We start from the raw sequence: 21062 nt of genomic DNA on the forward strand, positions 1-21062 counted from the left end.
TATTCTGGGATGTGCAGATGTTGGAATTTAGCAGTTTGTCCTATGTGGGAAAGTAAATTTGGTTATACTATACACTTAATATTAGTTTGCTACTCAAAACAGCCCTGTCTTTTCATGCCACAAAATATTTTGTTTACTTTCTTAGCAACAGAACTAAATCAATTCACTATTTTAACAAAACAGTGTTTGTTTTTCCTCCACTGTAACTGATTTCTAATGATTTAAGGTGCTGGGACACAGAAAAAAAATAGATATAATCCACGTATGTTTCAGAAGTCTTAAGCCTCTCCCTCCAGGCAAATTTTTAAGGCATCTGCTAATAGTTGGAAAGTTATTTTGTTTAGTAGTTTACCTCTTGTTCTTGATTATGCCCACATTTCTACACTGGTATTATCCAGTAGTAAAATAAATAAGTCAGAAGAAAAATGGAAAAACTAAAACCGTCAAATTGAAGAGTTAATGTATCAGCTTAAAAAATAGTTGCAACATGAAAAAATAAGACTCTTCCTCCAAACAACTCTGAAAATTCTGTATACATCAAACAAAACACTGGCCAGGTCATAAGGCTTATTATAATAAGACATCTTTACATGAGGGTGTGAAAAATTAATTTTATTTTTAAACATCATGATACTTTCTGGCTCAACGTGTTCCTTTAAAAATAAGTTAAAAGGTTTCCATATTACTCTTTTATTACACATGTAATTATTGACTAAAGAATAATATTACTGATGAACATAAGGTAAAAATAATGTGACCCCCTCACATATTCTTGAAGAAAAGCGCTTACAGTATTTTATGAAAACACTTCTTTACATTTTTACTTGATTTAATGGACAATTTCATATCTTTCTTTACAATCTACAAATGCCTTAATGGAGCAGCAAGACATTCCCACCATTATAAAACTAAACGAAACCAACGCCAAAATAAAACCCTACGAAAGCACATGGATTTTATTATAGAACATATACGAAGTCACTGCGTAAAGCTCTTTTTTATGAATACATTTGGAAAGCTCACATTGAGTTCCAGCACAGCTCTGTTATCAATCTGTGAACAGAAGGACACATCAAGCAAGCAAAGATCTTTACAAGATTCCAGAAGTTTTCTTAAAGATGCTGGACTTACCATTCTTGTTCCTGTTAAAATAAAACAAAACACCTTAAGTATCATATTTACGTAATGTCCGGATAAAGAACCCCTTTATTATTTATTATTTAGAATGCATTTAAGATAAACTGCCTTTTAAAAATTAAAAGCATTTCTTTAAACAAAAGACATATTGAAATAGTCTTGTAAAAAAAATACAAACTGAATTGTTCCATCCAATTTGGCATCTAGGACCTGGACTTTGTCAATAGTCTACTCACTATCTTCATTCCTACCTCCTGGCCATTCCAATCAGCTCCTCCAGACTTTTCCTAGTTCTGTCACCCAAGTTCAAAACTGTCTACACATCTCGTTTTCCTCAACCCATGGGTCAAATCATACAGCAATGCTTACAGTGATTCAACCTCATATTCCATGCAGTGCAATTACTGAGCAACTACCACTTCAGGCACTGGAGATACAAAGATGAATAAGACATGTGTCTGCCCTAAGGAACTCCTTGACCAGAGTTGAAAACAAATAGTTACAATACAACTCGATAAGTGGGTATAAAATGGGTATAAAATGGCATTATCAGAAGTCAGATAGATAATGGCTGAGCAGTACTCCATTTAGCCCACGTTAAATCTGAAGAGACTACTGGCTATTCAGATAGAAGCCACTTTATATACGTTATGAAAAGCACCTGCTTAAAGTCAGCACTCAATAAATAACAAATATCATTAGGCTTGAAGATATCATCTATTGTAAAACACGCATGCATGCTTTAACTGTGGGTTTTCTAGGGAGGAAAAAAAATCACTATCATAGCACATAAACACATCTAATGTGATGGAACTGGAGTTTCTGAGACGTTAACCTATGCCTTTTCCCCTGAGAAATCCTTTCTGCTCCCCTCCTTGCCATGGGCTCCAGAAGCAGTATACTGCTACCTTGACTGCGGCTAGCCCCGTGCCAAACCCATACAGATTCTCCTGGGAATCAGGAGAACTGGAACTCACTAAAGCCTTCAGTGTCCATAGATCCCTTGAACTAAAGACACGAAAAACTGGGTTGGGACTGTTGTATCATATAGCCACATGTACATAGGAAGACAGAGATGGCCAGCATGACAAGAAAAGAGTAAGGCAAAAACAAAGGGAAAAGCAGATGGAAAAGTTATTGGTGAGTGTACAAGGGCAGTGGAGGTGGGGCAGGCGCCTGAGCATGAAGGACAGGAAAAGGCCGAAAAAAGAGAAAACAACGTTCTTGCCTTTTGATAGTTTTCCAGTCTCTGCTGAGGTCTGACCATAACTCCTACCTATGGATCCCAGAGAGACACCTGTACCTTCACAATAATGTTCCTTCTCTTATGTGGAAGTTACTGTGAGTGGGCTTCTGTTGTACAAGATCAGAGAACCTCAGCTGGGACACTTGGCTATGCGGTCGGTGTTCTTCACCTAGGGTTGTGACTGTTTTCTATTTGCCAGACTTGGTCATTAGCATCTGAGTTTCCTAGTAAGTTAGAAATTCCTAAAAGCCTAAGAGAATAGAATGTCAGGGAAGGAAGGTGGAAGACTGAAAATTTAACAAGGCTAAGGCGCCCTGTCTTATGCTTCCAGAGGACTGTGTGCTTTTGTTTTCTTATCCACCTAGGAGACAACTATGTTCTCAGTCAGTTTGCTCCCTCAGGGCAGGGGCCACATCTGTCTAGCTGACCTATCTCCAGTGTTGGAAATAATGCCTGACACAGTGTATGCTCAGTAAGTGTGTAATAAATGAAAGAATGAAAGGATGGTGTTTAATTTCACAATACCATTACCCTGGTTTGGACCCGTATTAGATGGATTACCATGGCTAATCTCCCCGATTTTGATTTCCTCGCTCTCCCAATTCACCTACCACTTGTTTCTAGATTAATATCCCTAACACAGCTCTAAATATATCACTCATGCTCCAAATTAAAACCCAGTAATAGCTCTTCCTTGTTTAATTTTGTGCAGATTCCTCATCCTTGTGTTCAAAACTCTCCACGAAAGCCTGCATTATACTAACGTTCTAAGTCAAATTAGATTGCCAATTCTCTGAAGGTATTCTGTATTTTTAACTCCTATGCCATGTTTCATGCTCTTCCTTCTGCTTAAAATGCTCTCCTCCTCCTATTTTCTATTCCCTTTTCAAGGATACCTTTCAAATACCTATTAACCTTAAAAAAAATTTTTTTTTTAATTTTAGAGAGAGAGCATGCACGAGCAGGGGAGAGGGGCAGAGGGAGAGAGAGACACAGAGAGAGAGAATCCTAAGCAAGCTTCAGGCTCAGCACAGACACAAACACAGGGCTCAATCCCACTACCCTGGGATCATGACCTGAACTGAAATCAAGAGCCGGACGCTCAACTGACTGAGCCACCCAGGTGCCCCCTATTAACCTTTTCAAGTAAACTTTTTCATATTTCTTTAATCATATATACTCTCTTTTCTTTGAGCCCCCAAATGAACTTGCTTCTGGCTTGCATTAAAGTTACTTATAATTGTTTTACTGCGTTTTTTGGGGGGGGGGGGGGTTTGGCCAGGTCATAAACTCTCTGAAGGTAGGGACTGTATCTTACTCAGCTTTGTACTGGTCAGTAAGCATTTTCAGTATGAAGAAGGAATGCCACTTAACATTAATATGCACCGGGGCGCCTGGGTGGCGCAGTCGGTTAAGCGTCCGACTTCAGCCAGGTCACGATCTCACGGTCCGTGAGTTCCAGCCCCGCATTGGGCTCTGGGCTGATGGCTCAGAGCCTGGAGCCTGTTTCCGATTCTGTGTCTCCCTCTCTCTCTGCCCCTCCCCCGTTCATGCTCTGTCTCTCTCTGTCCCAAAAATAAATAAACGTTGAAAAAAAAAATATGCACCAATCACAAAATGACAAAATAATGACTATAAGCTTGGTTTAACTAAGAATCTTTTTTTCAAAATGGATTCAAACACTTAAGGAAACCATAAACAACAATAAAAATGAAAATTTAGCATAGTGGTTTAGGAGCATAGATTCTGATTCAAATTCAGATTCCTGTGGCACCTGGGTGGCTCAGTTGGTTAAGCATCCACCTCTTGGTTTCGGCTCAGGTCATGGTCTTGTGGTTTCATGAGTTCGAGCCCCACATTGGGCTCTGTGCTGCCAGCACGAGCTTGCTTGGGATTCTCTCTTTCTCCTTCTCTCTCTGCCCCTCCCCCATTCACGCTCTCTTTCAAATAAACAAATAAACTTTAAAAAAATTGTAAAAAAAAAAAAAATTCAGATTCCTCATTAGACATGAGACTCTGGCAAATCATGTAACTTCTTCCAGCCTGTTTCCACTTCTGTGGCTATAATAACAGCTATCTCAAACACTGTGAGGGTTAAATCGGTTAGTATATGCTCGGAACAATATAAAGCATAGTCACATTGCTGTTAACATTATTTTACTTTGTTCTTTATATTTGAAATAAGATGTTCTAATATATTTGCATGATGGTCCTCTTCCTATAATTTATTTTGCCATAATAATACTTCCTTGCTCTCTCTTCTATTTTTTTTTAGTATAGTTGACACACAATGTTATATTAGTTTTAGATATACAAGGTAGTGATTCAACAGGTTTATACATTATGCTATGTTCACAAGTGTAGCTACCATCTGTTACCATGCAATGCTACTACAATATCACTGGCTATATTCCATATGCTGTGTCTTCTTTTCCTAGGACTTATTCATTCCATAACTGGAAGCCTGTATCTCCCACTCCTCCTCACACATCTTGCCCATCCCTCCACCCCCCTTTCCTCTGGCAACCATCAGTTTGTTCTCTATATTTATAGATTTGATTCTTTTTGTTTATTCATCTGTTGCTTTTTTTCCTAAAGATTCCACTTACAAGTGAAATCATGTATTATTTCTCTTTCTCAGTGTGACTTATTTCACTTAACAAAATACCCTACATGTTATCACAATCCCATCCTTTTTTATGGCCATGTAATATTTCACTGCATACCTATATACCACATTTTCCTTATCCATTTTTTATTGATAGACACTTAGGCTGACTTCATATCTTGGCTACTGTAAATAATACTCCAACAAACATAAGGGTGCATATACCTTTTTGAATTTGTGTTTTTTTGAGTAAATACCCAATAGTGGAATTACTAGAACATACGGTAATTCTATTTTTAATTTTTTGAGGTACTTCCATTCTGTTCTCCATAGTGGCTGTACCGGTTTACATGCCCACCTACAGTGCACAAGGGTTCCTTTATCTCCACATCCTCACCAACATTTATTTCTTGTGTTTTTGATTTTAGCCATTCTAATAAGCGTAAGGGTGATATCTCACTGTGGTTTTGATTTGCAGTTCCCTGATGAATGGTGATGTTGAACATCTTTTCATGTGTCTGTTCACCATCTGTGTGTCATCTCTGGAGAAATATCTATTCAGATCCTCTACCCATTCTTTTATCGCATTGTTTTTTCATATTGAGTTTTTAAGTTCTTTATGTATTTAGGATATTAACCCCTTATCAGATATATCAATTGCAAATATCTTCTCCCCTTCAGTAGGTTGTGTTTTTGCTTTGTTCATGGTGCATTTTTTTTTTTTTGATGTACTCCCAGTAGTTTCTTTTTGCTTTTGTTTCCCTTGCCTTAGGAGACATATCTAGAAAAATGTTGCTACAGCTGATGTTAGAGTAATTACTGCCTGTGGTCTCTTCTAAAATTTTTGTGATTTCAGGTTTCACATGTAGGTGTTTAATCATTTAAGTTTATTTTGCGGTAGGGTATTAAAAGGTAGTCCAGTTTTATTCTTCTACACATAGCTATCCAGTTTTCCTAGCACCATCTACTGAAGAGATTGTCTTTTCCCCATTATATAATCTTGCCTCCTTTATTTCTGGGCTCTCTATTCTGATCCATCGATCTATGTGTCTATTTTTATACCAGTACCATATTATTTTGATTACTACAGCTTTGTAGTATATCTTGAAATCTGGGATTGTGATACCTTAAGACTTTGTTCTTTCTCAAGACTGCTTTAGCTATTTGAGGTTTTTTGTGATTCCATAAAAATTTTAGTACTATTGGTTCTAGTTTTGTTAAAAATGCTGTTTGTATTTTGATAGGGATTGCACTGAATCTCAAGATTGATTGGGGAAATATTTGGGACATTTTAACAATCCTAATTCTTCTAATTCATGAGCATGGAATATCTTTCCATTTGTTTGAATCATCTTCAATTTCTTTCATCAGTGCTTTATAGTTTTCAAGAACAGTTCTTTCCCCATTTTGGTTAAGTTTATTCATAGGTGTTTTATTCTTTTTCGTGCAACTGTAAATGGTGTTGTTTTCTCTCTCTTTTTTTTTTTTTTTTTTTTGCTACTTCATTATTGGTGTATAGAAATGCTACTGATTTCTGGATACTAATCTTATATCCTGAAGCTTTACTGAATTCATGTCTTCTAGCAGTTTTTTTTTTTGTGGAATCTTTAGGACTTTCCATGTATCGTAACCAGTCATCTGCAAATAGTGAGAGTTTGACTTCTTTATCAATATGGATGACTGTTATTTCTTTTTCTTGTCTGACTGCTATGCCTTGGACTTCCAGTACTATCTTGAATAAACACAGTGAGAGTGGACATCTTAGAGGAAAAGCTCTCAGTTCTTCACCGCTGAGTGTGATGTTAACTGTGGGTTGTTCATATATGGCCTTTATTACATTGAGGTATGTTGTCCACTTTATTATTACTATTATGTTGAGGTAAGTTCATTCTATGTTGAGTTTTTTTTTAATCACGAATGGATGCTGAATTTTATCAAATGCTTTTTCTGCATCTACTGAGATGATCATATGATTTTTATCCTTCATTTTGTTGATATGGTGTATCACACTGATTTGCAAATACTGAACCATCCTTGCACCCCTGGAATAAATTCCACTTGGTCATGGTGAATGATCTTTTTAATGTATTGTTGTATGAGGTTTTGTAATATTTTGGCCCATAGTTTTCATTTTTTGTGGTCTGTCTGGTTTTGGTATCAGGGTAATGCTGGCCTCATAGAATATATTTGGAAACCTTCCTACCTCCTCTATTTTTGGAATAGATAAAGGTGAATAGGTACTAACTCTATTTATTTATTTATTTATTTATTTATTTATTTAACACTTATTTTTGAGAAAGAGAGAGAGCGAGCGAGCACATGAGCAGGGGAGGGGCAGAGAGAGAGGGAGACACAGAATCTGAAGCAGGCTCCAGGCTCTGAGCTGTCAGCGCAGAGCCTGATGTGGGGCTCGAACGCACAAACTGCAAGATCATGACCTGAGCTAAAGTTGGATGCTTAACCAACTGAGTCATCCAGGGAAACCAGTGCTCTCTTCTTTAAATGTTTGTAGTATTCATCTGTAAATCATCTGGTTCTGAACTTTCATTTTTGGTACTTTTTTGATTACCAATTCATTATTTGTAATCAGCGTATTCAGATTTTCTATTTTTTCCTAGGTCAGTTTTGGAAGATTGAATGTTTCTAGTAATTTATCCATTTCTCCTAGGTTGTCCAGTTTGTTGGCATGTAAATTTTCACATTATTCTCTTATAATTCTTTGTATTCTGTTGTGTCAGTTTGTTACTTCTCTCTTATTTCTGGTTTGAGTCCTTTCTCTCTTATTTTTGATGACTCCAGCTATGGGTTTATTGATTTATTTATCTTTTCAAAGAATCAGCTTTCAGTTTCATTGATTTTTTTTTTCTATTGCTTTTTGCTTTAGTCTCTATATCATTTATTTCTGCTCTGATCTTTATTATTTCCTTTCTTCTATTCACCTTGGATTTTGTTTGTTCTTTTTCTAGTTCCTTTAGGTGTAGACTGTTTATTTGAGCTTTTTATTGTTTCTTGATGTAGACCTATATCACTGCATATTGCCCTTAGAACTGCTTTTGCCGTGTCCCAAAGATTTTGGACCATTATGTTTTCATTTCCATTTGTCTCCATTAATTTTGTTCATTTGTTTGATTTCTTCATTGACCCCTTCATTGCTTGTTCAGGATCATGTTGTTTAGTCTCCAGGTTTTTGTGTCTTTTCTATTTTTTTCTTGTGATTTATTTCTAGTTTCATACTGTTGTAATCAGAAAAGACACATGGTATGACTTCAATCTTCTCAAATTTATTGAGGCTTGTTTTGTGGCCTAATGCATGATCTATTCAGGAGAATGTTCCATGCACAATAAAAAAGAATGTGTATTCTGTTGTTTTCAGATGGGATGTTCTCTATATGTTATTTCCCTCTAGTCCAATATGTCATTCAAAGACATTATTTCCTTGTTGATTTTCTACCTGGATGACCTATCCACTGATGTTAAGTAAAATGTTAAAGTCCACTACTATTACTGTATTATCATCAATTTCTCTCTTTATGTCCACTAATATTTGCTCTTTGTAGGTATATGCTCCAGTGCTGGGTGCACAGATACTTACAACTGTTACACCCTCTTATTGGATTGATCCCTTTATCATTATGCAATGCTTTGTCTCTTGTTATAGTCTTTGTTTTAAAATCTATTTTGTCTGATATAAGTATTGCTACTTTGTTTTTGTTTTTTTGTTTTTCCACTTCCATTTGCATGGTGAGTATTTCTCCATCCATTCACTTTCAGTGTATATATCTTTAGGTCTGAGGTGAGTCTCCTATAGTCAGTATAAAGATGAGTCTTGCTTTTTGTTTTTTTTTTTTTAATCCATTCTGCCACCCTATGTCTTTTGATTGGAGCATTTTGGCCATTTACATTTAAGTAATTGTTGACAGGTATGTACTTACTGCCATTTTATTATTTGTTTTCTAGTTGTTTTTGTAGTTCTCTCCTGTTCCTTCCTTCCTTCTCTTGCTCTCTTTCCTTATGAGTGATGAGTTTCTATAGTGTTATGTTTGGCTTTCTTTCTCCTTATTTTTTGTGTACCTCATGAGGTTCAAATATAGCATCCTAAGTATACAGCAGTCTATATTAATTTGATGAACTTCAAAGGCATTCTAAAAACAACAACAACAAAAAATAAAACCTTCTTTTTCTTTTTCCCCTTCATGTTTTATGAATATGTGGTCCTATTTTACATCTTTTTACTTATAATTTTTTTATGTCTAATTATGGCCATTTCCTTTAGGACTTACAGAAGTCTCTTTAACATTTCTTCTAAGTCTGGCTTAGTGGTGATAAACTCCTTTAGTTTTTGTTTGGGAAACTCTCCTTCAAGTCTGAATGACACCCTTGATGAGTAGATTATTCTTGGTTGTAGGTGTTTTCCTTGCAGCATTTTGAATGTAGCGTGTCATTCCCTTCTGGCCTGCAAAGTTTCTGCTGAAGAATCAGCTGATAATCTTACAGGTTTTTCCTTGTAGGTAACTTTTTGTTTCTCTCTTGCTTTTAAGATTCTATCTTTAACCTTTAAAACTCAGGGCGCCTGGGTGGCGCAGTCGGTTAAGCGTCCGACTTCGGCCAGGTCACGATCTCGCGGTCCGTGAGTTCGAGCCCCGCGTCAGGCTCTGGGCTGATGGCTCAGAGCCTGGAGCCTGTTTCTGATTCTGTGCCTCCCTCTCTCTTTGCCCCTCCCCCGTTCATGCTCTGTCTCTCTCTGTCCCAAAAATAAATAAACGTTGAAAAAAAATTTTTTTTAAACTTTACTTATTACATGTTGTAGTGTGGACCTCCTCGGGTTCATCTTGTTTGGAATTCTCTTCTCTGATGTGGATGTCTGATTCTTTCCCTACATTAGGGAAGTTTTCAGCTACTGTTTCTTTAAATAAGTTTTTCACCCCTTTCTCTTCTTCTTACGGGACTCCCGAATGTGAATGTTTGTTTGCTTGATGTTGTCCAAGGGTTCTCTTAATCTATCTTCATTTTTAAAAAGTCTTTTCTCTTTTTGATGTTCATCTTGGGTGCTTTCCATTACCCTGTCTTCCAGGTCTCTTTTGCATCTGCTAATCTGTTGATTCCCTCTAGTGCGTTTTTTACTTCAGTTATTGTATTCTTCAACTCTGATCGGTTCTTGCTTATATTTTCTATCTCTTTACTGAAGGTGTCACTGGGTTCTTCCACTGTCCTCTCCAGCCTGGTATTTTAATGATCACTACTTTAGATTCCTTCTCAGGCATGCTGTTTATTTTTATTTCACTTGGTCCTTCTCTTGTTCTTCCTTTTGAAGCATATTCCTCTGTCTCCTCATTTTGCTTGACTTGCTGCGTTTATTTCTATGGATTAGGAGGTGCAGCTAATTCTCCTGAATTTGAAGGAATGATCTTGTGTTTGGTCATCCCCTATGTAGACTATATGCCTGGTGACTTTTGCTGGCTGGCAAGCTGGACCTGTGGCTGGCATGGGTTAGGGGAACCTGGTACTTTCCACATAATGAGTCCCTTGTCAGGACAGCTAAAACTGAAGCAGATTCAGGTCAGGATGTCCCAGGGTTCTGTGTGTGGAGAGCACACTAGCAGGACAGCTGAAGCTGAAATGGGTGCAAGTCAGAGTGTCCCAGGGTGCTCTGTGCAGGGGGTACCTTGGCAGAATGGCTGGAGCTGATGCAATGTACAGGCCAGGAGATCCCTGAGCTCTCTAGGCAGAAGGTACCCTAGCAGGAGACTTGAAACTAAAGTGGGTCCAAGCTGGGGGGACAAGGGGCTCTCCACACAGAGGCACCTTGGAAAGACAGCTGAAGCAGAAATGGATATAAACTTGGGTGTTTCTGGAATTTCCACACAGAGGGTGCCCTGAATAATGGCTGTAGTTGGTGTGGGGTTATAGGTTGGGAGGTCCTGGGGTGTTCCATGCAGGGGTCATCTTGGCAGGACAACTAAAGCAAAGATGTGGTCCCTGGGCTCTCCACACACAACATGCCCTGGTAGGACCGCTGAAACTGAATTGGGAGCAAATCAGGTTGTCCAATGGAGACGCCCTGGCTGGGTGGCTGGAGCTGAGGTTGGCATGGGTGGAAGTGTTCTGGGGTGCTCCACACAGGTGTGCCTTGGCAGGAGCTGAGGCAGATGTCAGCCAAAGATGGTGAAGCACTCTGCACTGTGGGTGCCCTAGCAAGTCACTGGAAGCACAAGTGGTGTGCGCCTGGAGTGTTCTGGGATGTCTGCACCTGTGTCACCTTGATGTGAAGACTGGGGCTGGAGTGAGCACTAACCAGGGGTGTCCTGGTGTGTACGACTTTGTGGCTGCCTAGGTAGGACAGCTGGGGCTGGTGTGGGCTAAGGGCTCAGGGTTCACTGAGGCAGGAGGCCAGTTAGGGTGCCAGATGTGCACTGGTCTGTGCTTTCAAGGCAGAGGGAGAGTGCAGACCATGTACATAAACTCCTCCCACCCAGAGAGCATTCTAGCAGCTCTCCCCACTGTTTGGTGGAGTTCTAGAGTTGACTCCTTTATATACTAGTTGCTCTTTTAAACCATGGCTTTTAGAGAAAGGTGATGATGATGATGATGATGATGATGATAGAAAAATAAAAGAAAAAAAGGGATAAAAAGGGAAAAAAAGGAAAACAAAAACGAAACAAGACAAAACCAAAACCACACGCACAAAAAAATCCAGTTTATTTTCTATGCCCCAGTGCCACTGCCCCCAAGGCTGGCATGGGCTGTGGACTCTGGTCTTGCTGAGGTTACAGGTACACTCTGATGACCAGACCTGCTGGTGTCTAGATCCTGGTGGGGTCTAGGCTTTTAAGGTGGGGTGGGAACACAAACTGTGTTGTCCTCCAGTCCCTCTGACCTGGAGAGTGAACCCACAGTCCCTCTGCAATTTGGTAGAGTTCTACTGTTGTCTCTTTTATGTGTTAGTTGCTCTTCTCCACTGAGGCTTTTATCCTGTGCCCAAGGACAGAGATCTGTTCCTGGTCCCTCAGTACTATCCCCCCCTCGCCCCACCCCCCCAACTGCTGTTGGCCTTGTCAGAGGTGGAGGTTCCCTTTGTTACTGTGTCTCAGTTTTTCTTGCTGTTCTCTTGCCATTCTATGGTTTTGCAGAAGCTGTTTAGTCAGCCCTCAGTTCTTTCAGGAGGAACTGCTCTATAAGCAGGTATAAACTGCTGTGTTCCATGGAGGTGAGTTCAGAGTCTTCCTATGTTGCCATGTCAGACTGGAACTCTCCATATTTCCTTGCTCTTGCTTGGGAAAGTTACAAATGTTTTCAAAAAGAAGCCATTATACTTCTTACCTATTTATCTTTCATGTCTCTGTCAAGTAATTCATATGCTTGTAGGCCGTTAGGCCACCTGAAAACCAACCCCAGTGCTCACAAATGTGCTTTTGTCTGAGAATCAGCGTTACCAACTTCTTTGTAGTTCTGCAGCATCTCTTTAAGACACTGGCTACTCCTCATCTCTACTGTATGAGGTTCGGGCGGGGGGGGGGGGGGGGGGTGACTGTAAAACAGATATTAACCAACGCCAGCCCCTACCCTCTGAAGTGAAGCCTAATGTAATCAGTGATCCAATTTTAAAGGCCTCAGCTACCTTTCCTCATTCTCTCTCATTTTCTTAAACTTTCCAAAATATTTCTCCTATAAAAGGTCTACACTAATTCAAAGTGGTAGGTAGGCAGAAAGGAAAAGAAATAAGCAAGGGAAGCAGTCGTGGTGTTATAAAAAATCAGTACTGACTATGTTGGGGCCCAAAACCTTTCATTTGAACCCTTGGCTCTGCCATGTATTAATTGCTGGTCTCTAGTCCCTCTGCTATGAAAACACAATGATATCCAATTCCCTGAGCTATGAAGAATAAAGAAAATATAACACAGATGAGGTATCTAGCCAAAAGTGTACCTGTAACGGGCAAGAATTTCTCCCTAAATGTTTAGGCAAGAGTTTCTGATAAAAGTAGCTTGAATAAGTAATATGCAACCATATGAGCAACATCCACAAATGTATCATAAACCTGGACTGTGCAGAGATTTTCAAGGAAACCACAAATTCAGATGCTGAAAATCTTCACATTTCCCTGTGGTTGAATGTTTAATAGACAGGAAAGGATAGAGTCCACTCCATGGACTAACCTACCAACACTAACAGATTACCAGAGAACACAGTACAAGTGCTATATGAATTCACAAAGTACCAACTGTGTGGGCAATTTTAACTATGGTGCTGCCAGCACTTCCGGCTAAAGTAAGAAGTAACGAAGCCTCGCAGGGCTCCCAGCTGATAAACTGCAAGAAGGACACAAGGAATCCCAGAGCTGGAAAGGATTTTCAATACATCTGCCCTGGGGTAGAACTACTCCTAAAATCTAGAATTATTGGAAATGAAGATTTGACAATATTCCTTAATCACGAGTTTAACATCAAGAAGAATTTGTGTGTGTGTGTATATATACACACACACACACACACACACACACACACACGTATAACTCATTATACAAATGGATTAATTTCTTCTCTGTCTTTAAAATGGAGAACACAGCTTATATAAATTCTCACTCTTCTTACTAGACCAAGAATTAATGTTTATTTAGAGCTTTCTGATAGGCTCAACTATAAAATTCTGTTATTGTCCTCACTCTTTTACTTAAGTACAGATATAATCACTCTCTGTATCAACTGGCCTATCTTGCACTTCTTCAAACCAAGCAGGCTTATCAGGACAAAATTTTATTGTACCTAAGTTTTTTTCCCCCCTTGCAAAAAGTCTGAGATTGGCTTTCACATCAAGGCTTTAAAATGAGCTTATACATGGGGCACCTTGGCGGCTCTGGCAGTTGAGCATCCCACTTCGGCTCAAGTCATGATATTGCGGTTCATGAGTTTGAGCCCTGCATCGGGCTTACTGCGGTCAGCCTGTCAGCACAGAACCTGGTTTGGATCCTCTGTCTCCCTCTCTTTGCCCCTCCCCCACTTGCGCTCTCCCAGAAATAAAAAAAAAAAAATCTTAAAAAAAAAAAGCAAAAATAAAAAATAAAACAAATATATACCGTATCCTTACCTAGTATGTCCAGTTGCCGTAATCGGGTGCAATTACATGCCAGTTCTTCAATGTCTGTGTCACACACAGATCTGTTAGCTGTAAGAAAGAGTTTTTGCAAGTTTGGGAGCTGGCGTGCCAGTCTGGCGAAACACCCGGTGCTGCTCTGCAGTGTAGGGCACCAGCCAAGGTCGAGTTCCTCCAGAAGCGGACAGCCAGAAGCCAGTTCTGCTATCCCGTTCTCAGTAATATTCTTACACCTCCACAGATCCAGAGTTCGGAGTTTTTTACACTTGGCTCCTATCATGCTGGCTATCACATCATAGTCTTCAATCTGGAAATCAAATCATTCCAGTCTCTTATATATTATGCTCAGAAATACAGACTGCATAGAGCAAGTTAAAACATTCATAATCATCTCCTATTGTTTGCTTCCATGTAAACAGACTCACATTCTTGTTAATATAGATCTACCCACTCATCTCACAGATCTGCCACTGTTTCCTAAAACAGCAAGAATAATCGCTTACTTAAAAATCCACCTAACAGAACTCTAGACAGAGGGCTTCATGAATTAAATCCCAGAGCAGTATGAAATCTTCAGTCCCTCACAAAGAATTTGAGGATTTTGTGTTGTTCTTGCACGCCTTCCATTTTGACCTTGCTGCTGCTACTCGTTCGGTTCACAGGGCCTCGTTTCTTCTATTTTATATATAATTCATCAACTGTGGTAGGTATGTAAGAGCCCCCTGATAGAGGTGGGCACTTCACCACACTCTAAAATGGTATGTGAATATGTTGAGAGTCCTAATAATGATACTAGTTTGGGGTTAAATGAGGCCTTTAGGGACTGAACATACAACACAAAAATAATTTAGATTGTGATATGCTGTCTCAGTTACTGGAAGTGTCCGACGATTTACTTCATGATCACAAGATAATTCTCTACTAAACAGGGATTAAACATTTCAGTTCATGGGCTTTATATGCTTTAATAATGTTTTTCTGAACAGGTTTCTTTAGAGTTTGATTTGATTATTTTTTAAACAGGTATCAAAATTATCACCAGAAGTAAAAAGGAACAAAATAGCTAACACTTCCAGGTATCATTTCCTTGTGTTCATTTGTTTATTCATATCTTCAACTACCATGTGCCAGGACCGCTCCAGAGGCCAGGAACAACAGTGAACCCCAAAACAAAGACTTTGTTCACATTTTTGGGAAAGACAAACAAACGAGCAAAATAAATCCAGTGAGTGGTCAGTGGTGTTAGAATAATGAAATAGGGTGATCAGACTGCCAGGTGTGCAGAGGGTCACATGCGGTGGAGGAAGGGAGCAGGGGAGAGAGGGGTGATTATTGGGATTTCCAGGAATGAACCTGGTGTATTCAGGGAACAGAAGTAGGATCAGGTATGGCCCAAGGGGAGTGAGGAGAGAGGCCATGAGGGCAGAGAGATATGCAGGGGCCAGGCTGTTATGCCATGAAAGAGTTTGGATTTTTATTTTAAGTACCAAGGAAATCAATGGAGGGTTTGAAACAAATACAACTTACACTAAAACAAAAACAAAACCCCCCTCTGGTTTCTGTGTGGAGGATGGTCTATGGTCGGTAAGACTGGAGGGAGGAAGCCCAGCAAAGAGGCCTGCATTAGGTTAGTGGAGAGAGGCAGGGGCTTGCAATGAGTTTGCAAGCAGTGAAACGAGAAATGGACACATTTGGAGCTATAGAGCTATATTTTGAGTCAGAACTAAGGGCTGATGGCTTAGATGAAGTCATGGGGATTTCTACGGTCTTCAGGAACTGTTATGGTAGAATCAAGCAGAAGACCATGAGAAACGATTTGAGGGGAATACAACTACTTAAGTGAGTGTACCCAAATACAGTTTAACTCTGCAAATTAGTGCAGCCAATCAACTCCTTTACAAAGAATTGTCAAGCTTTCCAACACTCGTGATGCTCACTTGCTATTGTTTTGATAGTCAAAAATAAAATCAAACGAATCATCCTGCCTTTTGGTCAACTGATAGAAAAGAAGCTGAAATAAATATGGTATTAAAATATCAACAAAGATCTGTCTGTGTTACTGTTCTGGTGAACCCTGGACCTGCTGTGAGATGGGAACAGTATTTCTATGACAAGCGTGGAACGTTTCCACCATGTAAATAATAGTACCAGCAATATCACGAATATTTCTGAACGTCAATGTCAAGTCCTTAAAACTTAATTTCCTGACAAACAAATATCAAAAGCAACAATAGTTTACTGGCAACTACACACTTTAATTTAAAAATAGCCTACTCATCTTAAGTAGCATTTCTTACAGTATATCATATATTAACAGAAGGACAAGGAGAAAATGGGTTCAGGAGTCAGGTAAAGCTGCAAAACACTGGCATACACAAAGGCACACAGTTTCTTTGTTGTAGGATATACCGTTGAAAACTCTAGGAGGAAGGCAGGGTAGCATGATTTCCTAATCTTAATCAGGAATCCCTACCTCACTGCCCCCCAATACACATCTTTTCTTAATTGAATATCTTTTAGGACTAATGTTGCATGAGTCAACTTGAAAATGTTGACTTAAAACATACTAATTTCAACTACAAACATATATGTGATTCCAAATCTCAAGTATGTGTGACCAGAGTCCTGCTTTTCTAGAAGATGTTCCAGTTTAAAGGGAGGTAAGTAACAGGCAGAAAAAGGTACCTCCGGCCAAGGTTAAACAGTGGCCTTACCAATCTAAAGAGGGCGAGCTAGCAATTACCAAGCGGCAGTAACTGGCTGGTCTGTCATCACAGAAAGTCCCATCAAATATAACTGGGCCCATCCAGAAAAGTCATCAGAGGGACCCAACAGAAGCCATGAAATGGCTAACGAAGATAAGAATTTGATCAAAAGTAAGGAAAGTCTAATGCTGAGTTAATGGGCTCCCAAGATTGTTTCTAAAGACCGGGGTTGGTCTGAGCCCACACCTGGTGGTTTAATCAGGCCTAACCACCAGGATGGTTTTTATATGGGGATATGGAGATAAACAAGTGGTCGTAACAGGTCTCTCTAGCCTACATTGCCAAATCTTGGAGCATCTCAGAAGCCATCATTAAACTCTAAAAGGTGTTCACATGGAATTTCTTTTAGGTTGAATCCAAGCTTAGGACGCCAGGAGAACTTCTCTGACCTTGCAACCATCCTGCTTATTCAGGTCTTCCTAGTAAGTGGATACAAAATTGGAATGGTTTGGGGGGGGCACCCGGGTGGCTCAGTTGGTTAAGCATCCAGCTTCGGCTCAGGTCATGATCTCATGGTTTGTGAGTTCAAGCCCCACGTCAGGTTCTGTGCTGACAGCTCAGAGCCTGGAGCCTGTTTTGGATTCTGTGTCTCCCTCTCTCTGCTCCTCCCCCGCTCGTGCTCTGTCTGTCTCTCCCTCAAAAATAAATAAACATTAAAAAAAATTAAAAACAAAACAAAAAAAATCGGAATGGTTTGGGATCTCCTGAATCTGTTTTGCGAGGGGAAGGTAAGAAAGAAAAGAGGGATGGATTGCCCTACAGTCAGTTATATTGGGAGATGCATTTCCTCTGAGTGTGCGTACATGTATGCACACACACAGGCACATACAAATACCAAGAGTTCTCCTGTCCCTGGAGTCTCAGTATTACTTATAAGCCACATAATTTAGATGAAAAGAATTTAACTCATCCCATGAACTCTTTCAATGGCACCATAAAGCTAAAATTTTAAATCTGGAAGGACTTTAAAGATTACCTAGTTCAACAGTCCCTAGGCATTTGGATTTAATGGACCAGTAACATTTCAAAAAAATTTGAGTTCTAACATAGGGTGTCCATTTACCTTAACCAGTAAGGACAGTAAAACAAACACACACCAAAAACAACAGCAACAGCAAAACAAACAAACAAAGATAAACCTACCTACTATCAGCAACATTTCCAGGAAATAATTTCAGAACTTAAAAACTAAAATTAGCTTTGTGACAAACATACTGAACTACCAGCATTTGGGTATGACTGATATCTTATTTTGTAAAAAAAAAAAAAAAAAAAAAAATCCAGAGAGGTACATAGCTTGTCTGAAGCTTGTCTGGCTCGAGGCAGAACCAAACTCTTTTTACCACAACACATTACCTTCCTTGCTCTCCTGGATAAATCATGTTGATGTTTCAAAGACATCCTCTCGAATTTAAGAAAAATGTTTGAAAGTAGGGTACACGGTAGTTCGCCGTAAATCTGAAAAGCCGTGGGTGAGTGTGGAGTGGCTGGGTCAGGATAAAATTCACCCATGGGAAGAAAAAGAGAACAAGCGATGGAGTATAGGTAAAGAATTTTCAAATACTTACCATTACACAACTGCCCAAACTAAGGTGCTGAAGCTCTGAACAGAAGTTCAAAATGCTGAGCAGTGCTGTTTGCTGCCATCGGGGACCACATTGGCAGCAAATATGGAAAGCGAAAGAAAGTGAAACAAAGAGGAGAGGTCAATTAGACATTAAAGGCTGTCACCGCTTTTCTTGAAATAGAGCTCAAACCCGAGGTTACAGACACCACAAATGCCATTTAATGAGTCCCCAGGTGCTCCCACCATTGATTGGCTTGAAGTCAAGGTAATCATTACTAGTTTCCATGTAAGTCGCCACCTCGTAGATGGTTTCGTGGGCCCCACAGACACCTATATTCCCTGTGACCTCTCAGCTCATCTCCCAAAGGTAAGCAATTTGAAAGTCTGGTTAAGACTGAACAGCAAGACAAGCTTAACAACCCCTCCCTCAAAAAAAAGAAAAAAAAAAGTAAGAAAACAAAAACCCAGAGAGGCCTGGTGACACTTTGAAGAACAGCGGCAGCTCTGACATTCACTGATCAGCTGCCGCCTGATGGAGCTGCCAATAGAGTCACCCCAAATCAGGATTGAGCTGGTGACGTTAATGTCAAAGGATTCTCTTTGCTGACAAGGATACCAACAACCATTGAGCACCTGTCACTAGCAACATGCTGACTGAAACATATATAACGTGCACTTTCTAGTCATGTTCCTGCCATTTAAGCCCATCTACTCTGTGCAATGAAAACGGTCTCACCACTGAAGAAACCCAAAGATATGCTGGACTGCTACACAATCATGGTACCTAAAATATCTCTAGTCATAACTTCATTTGATGAAATGCCTGCCATGAAAAATTACCAAAAAAAAAAAAAGCAGCAAAACATTCACATTTCTAGTTTTCTTTTTTCTATTAGGACAAAAAACTACTCAAACTAATATGGTAAAATTTCTTTCTAAACATTTCAACTAAATCGTATCTAAAAAAAATGACGATGACACTGTACAACTTGTTTAATCTGCTCCAAGCGTTCAAAACCTGAACAGTATTAGCTGGAGAAAGGACAAAGAATGTGTCGATGACGATACAAAACATTAGTTCGAACCCAGGTAAGATTTTCCCAGAGAAAATAATGAACTATATCAGATAAAATAAACTTAGTTAAGGCAAAAATAAAATAATAGTTACAAGAGATCCTAGAACAAAACTAGACTTAAGACTAATTGCTTCACTGTTGGGCATTTCTTTAAGCAAAATTTAAAAAAAAGTTTATATTCATTTTATGACTTTATACCTAAGTTTCAACACAACTTATCACATTTATAAGACAATCCCATCTAACTCTCAGAATGTTGACATTAGAAGAGATCTATCAAGATAAATTAATTTTCTGCTTCTCCATAATACTTAGCTATTTTAACTTACTAACAGATAGGAAAATGACAACAGGTTTGTTTTTATTAAAATACCAGATCCTTATGACAAGGTTGCTTGATAAGACTTTCCCATGAGCAAGATCCAGGACATATTAGAGAACTTTTATAGAGAATTCCATATATTCTTGTCAATTCAAAATTATAAATGGCTCCCCTTCCCCCACCCCTATATGCACACTCCATTCAAGAACTTGCTGATAATTTATTTTTAAACTATTTACAATGGCAAACCTCAGGTATATGAACAAGTACAGAATCCAATGAAATGAATACCCAGGTAGCTGCAACTCAGATTTATCAAATCTTAGCGTACTGCTTTGCTTATCCTTATTTATTTGTGAATCCCTCCATCCATTTATATATTTCCTTAGAGGTAACCTTTATCATCACTCAGTGCTTAAAAACATGCTTGAAAATTATATAATTTGGGGCACTTGGGTGGCTCAGTTGGTTGAGGGTTTGACTCTTGCTTTCAGCTCAGGTCATGATCTCATGGTCATGAGACTGAGCCCCATGTCAGGCTCTGCTCTGGGCACTGAGCTTGCTTAAGATTCTCAGTCTGTCTGTCTGTCTGTCTCTCTCTCTCTCTCTTTCCCTCTGCAGGGAGATTTTATATAAAAACAGGGGTTTTATATAAATGTGCACATACTTTTGCATCTTCCTCGACAATGTTTGTGAGAAATTTGTCCGTGTTGACACTCACAGCTTTAGCTCACTGACCTGTTAACTGTAGTATATATTATTACATTATGCAACATATATTCCCATTTGGTGAATATTTAGTTTGTTTATAACTTTTACCATAACAAAGAATGTTAAAATAACCATTCTTATATGTGCTTCCTTGTGCATTTTATAGAAGAGTATTTCTCTAGAGCACATGCCAGAGGAAGAATTTCTAGGTGTTTAGGTATGCTTAAACTTTATCAGATTTTGCAAAACAGCTCTCCTGAGTGCCTGCATCAATTGACGTGTCCACTAGCAATGCAAGAGCGCTGGGTCCCCACATCTTTGCCAACATATAATCTTTTCATCCTTTTTAATGTCTGCCTATCTGATGAGCATGGAATGTTAGAATATTTATTAGTATGATTACTAGTGAGATTGAAGATCTTCTCATATGTTTATGGGCCACTCATATCTCCTGCTCCATACACTGCTTAATCATATCCTTTACTGATCATTTCCATTAGATTGTTTCTTCCTTCCTGACTTGTAGGAATTCTTTTCCATGCT

General features: G+C 39.2%; 1 protein-coding gene across 4 annotated transcripts in view; it reads right to left on the minus strand.

Moving 5' to 3' along the window:
• Positions 1-591: 591 nt before the first annotated feature.
• FBXL4 (F-box and leucine rich repeat protein 4) overlaps positions 592-21062 on the minus strand; it is an 83949-nt gene continuing 63478 nt past the window's right edge. For 3 of the 4 annotated variants that reach the window (XM_006931899.5, XM_045057873.1, XM_011282454.4), the window contains 3 exons: positions 18412-18483; positions 14073-14385; positions 592-1142 (listed from right to left, as the gene is read on the minus strand). In XM_006931899.5, coding sequence (XP_006931961.1) covers positions 979-1142; positions 14073-14385; positions 18412-18483 — 549 coding nt within the window. In that variant the 3' untranslated portion in view covers positions 592-978. Of the gene's footprint in view, positions 1143-11664; positions 12260-14072; positions 14386-18411; positions 18484-21062 lie in introns of those variants that run through there. The other variant, XM_045057874.1, reaches the window with a different exon arrangement.

This window comes from Felis catus, chromosome B2 (genome assembly GCF_018350175.1).
Source record: "Felis catus isolate Fca126 chromosome B2, F.catus_Fca126_mat1.0, whole genome shotgun sequence".
Classification (NCBI taxonomy): domain Eukaryota; kingdom Metazoa; phylum Chordata; class Mammalia; order Carnivora; family Felidae; genus Felis; species Felis catus.